At 39.8% G+C, this 2,888-nt stretch overlaps 1 protein-coding gene across 2 annotated transcripts in view; it reads right to left on the bottom strand.

Annotated features, from left to right (window-relative positions):
- Positions 1 to 147: 147 nt before the first annotated feature.
- LOC103375671 (interferon-inducible GTPase 5-like) overlaps positions 148 to 2,888 on the bottom strand; it is a 3,889-nt gene continuing 1,148 nt past the window's right edge. For both annotated transcript variants that reach the window (XM_008305983.1, XM_008305982.1), the window contains 2 exons: positions 2,149 to 2,714; positions 148 to 808 (listed from right to left, as the gene is read on the bottom strand). In XM_008305983.1, the coding sequence (XP_008304205.1) occupies positions 171 to 808; positions 2,149 to 2,707 (1,197 nt within the window). In that variant the 5' untranslated portion in view covers positions 2,708 to 2,714 and the 3' untranslated portion in view covers positions 148 to 170. The remainder of the gene's footprint in view (positions 809 to 2,148; positions 2,715 to 2,888) is intronic.

Below are 2,888 nucleotides of genomic sequence, written 5' to 3'. Positions count from 1 at the left end.
ATAAGAGTAAATGAGTCCTGCACTGAGGACGTCTGACAGATCAACTGTAAATGAATGTTGGTTAAAATGTGCAGCAAGGATATGATTCAGATGTTGTATTTATCTATTTACAATCTAATGTTGTCTCCTTTACAGAAGTCAAGAAGCCCTTTAGCATTCACTTTACAATATCACACTGATGTCTCCAAACCCAGAGACTTTTCAAGCACCCTCTGTGCATCCTCAGCAAGTGAGTTGAGGAAAAAACTTAGAGTTTTGTAGGTTGCAGTAAAAGAGAGGGCCATTGCTGCTACAATTCCAAACAATGGAAGGAATTTGGACCCTTCTTCTGCTGCCATCAAAACACCACTGCTTGTAATTTGTGATATCACCTTCAAGAGGAGATCAACATTTATTTTTTCTAAAGCCAGTGGGGATTTGATGACAGCATGCAGATTCTCATATGGCACACCTGTGCTGTCAGCAAGTCTCTGCAGTGACAGTTTATCAAGCCCAAACCCAAGTACATATTTATTGATAACAGTAGCCATTATGCCTAGATCAACAGTAGTAGAAAGCCCAGGAACTGGCACACCTGCCACTATTGCAGACAGAACAGCGTGATATTTTATGTTGGCTTGAAAAGCTTTTTTCTTCTTGTTGATGATCTCACGGCTGATGTTGGGCATGGTAAACAGTAGAGCATTCCTCTTGTGTGCAGGAAGTTCTCTCTCTAAGGTCTCATGGAGGAGAGAGAAATCATACAGGTGGAGCTCAAAGCTGGACACCAGGAAGACCTGTGGAGCCTCAATACCTTGTTGTTGAAGACCTGTGATGAAGAGGGAATACAACATGATTCATAGAGTAATTTTATCATTGTGAAAATTATATAATGACTTTAACACTAGTTTGTAATGAGGAGGACAAAAGCAGAAGAACAAAAAAATTTTGGAAATTAGGCAACAACAGCTCAATGTAAAGGTACAGTGACTAAGATGTAAAATGTTGAATTGTTTCAATGTTGAAATCATTTGTCGTATTTTCTGATGCATTAAAGAATCCTACCAATGATCCACCATGCATCACTCTGGCTCAATACAACCTCAACTCATTTCTAAAGGTGAGATATTATAAAGATCTGAAGTGTCTCAGGTTTTTCATGTGCACCAGACAGAATCCATTACATCCTTGTATTAAATTTTAATCTTCTCATTTGGTAATCTGTAGGGTTACTTTAAATGTGAGTAGAGAAAACATTATAAATGATGATTTCAGTGACGTGCGGTCAGGGGAGGCAGGTGAGGCAGACTGCAGAGCCTCACCTGACATCACAGAAAGAAAAAAATATATAATGATAAAATAATTTAACTCAGCCTCACCTTGGATTGCACAATCCAAGTGAGGCAGCAGCCAGCTCAGCCGCACTTGGATTGCGCAATCCCTCGCTACCTACGCTGGCTGCCTGCAGTGACAGCGTACTGCTGTCTGGATGTCACCAATAACATGTTTCAAACACATTTAATATGTAAACGCATTTTCCATAGTTCAGCTGATGTATATAATAATGTACAGTGTTTTTTGTTTGTTTTGTTTTCTTAACCAGCTGTATATGTGTAACATGTTCCGTGTGCTGGGCGATCATAAACAGCTGAGAAGAGGTTCCAGGTGAGGCAGGCAGTTCTCTTGCCTCATGGCAGGGGGCGCTCTGATCCCAGACATGCTTCTTGTGATTCCGTGGCTGCAGAGTTAAGTGACAGCTAACTAGACTAGGTATGGTATACAGTTAGCAAGTCAAGTGCAGCGAAGGAAGATAAGGAGACTTTTACAACAAAATAACGGATATTTTTGTGCAGAAGGAGCGGAGCATAGACTTCATTTAAAAGTAAAGGTAAGACCGCAATAACTTTAAAAAAAAAAAAAGAAAGAAACGTGCGTTTTGTGGGCTACAGCTTGTATGTGTAAAGAATGCAGATATGAAACATAACCCGTAAACTGCTGCCAATCAAATAGCAAATATGCTACTGTGTAGAGTGCATAGATTCTGATGTAGTCAGTGCCTCAACAGCCATGAACCTCACCGCACGTCACTGGATGATTTAGTTTGTTATCTGTGAAAAGTTTCCACACTCTTGAGAACAGAAATAGTAACAATAATAAGAAGACACCTACCTTGAATGCAGTCATCTCTTATACGTTTAAGAGTCATCTCTTCATTGAAGTTCTTAATTCTTTTCTCATCCTGTATGTTATGGTCAATCTTTGAGCGAACAAAGTAGAACTTTTTCTTCATCTTCTGAATCTCCTGAGCCAGTTTCACATCATTTTCTCTGAAGCGATCAGCTGAGATGATGATGAAGAAGTCAAACCTCTCAAATTTAACATGCTCCATGTACTGATCAGCTGGAAAGCGGGTGGTGCCAATTCCAGGAAGATCCCAAAAGGTAACTTTGGGAAAGTTTGGATGAGGATATGGTGTGACGTCTATGGTGGTTTCTACACAGCCAGTAGGAGCAGCTCCATCATCGCTGTTTTTTATGCCTCTAATGGCATTAACAAAGGTGGATTTACCAGAGCCACATTCTCCTGTGACGGCAATATTTAGGGGAATATTATCTTCGTTTTCTAAATATTTATGAATCTTTGCAGCTGCTGCAGCAGTATCATTGTTCATCAGTGCTTCTTTACATTCTTTGATTTCTTCTGGATACAAGTCAAATGAATCGTCCATGTTGGTCCTTGAATGGAAAGAAAAAAAAATTTTACAAATTAGCGCACTATGATCTTGGACTACAGAATATGTTTATACATATATACTCAGAGCAAACAATATGATAGAAAACAGGGGTGTCCAATCCTGGTCCTCGAGGGCCACAATCCTGCATGTTTTAGATGTGTCCCTCTTCCAACAC

This window comes from Stegastes partitus, unplaced genomic scaffold (genome assembly GCF_000690725.1).
Source record: "Stegastes partitus isolate 25-593 unplaced genomic scaffold, Stegastes_partitus-1.0.2 Scaffold2770, whole genome shotgun sequence".
NCBI lineage: Eukaryota > Metazoa > Chordata > Actinopteri > Pomacentridae > Stegastes > Stegastes partitus.
Note: the sequence above shows the minus strand (reverse complement) of the source record. Positions and strands in the feature narration are given on the sequence as shown.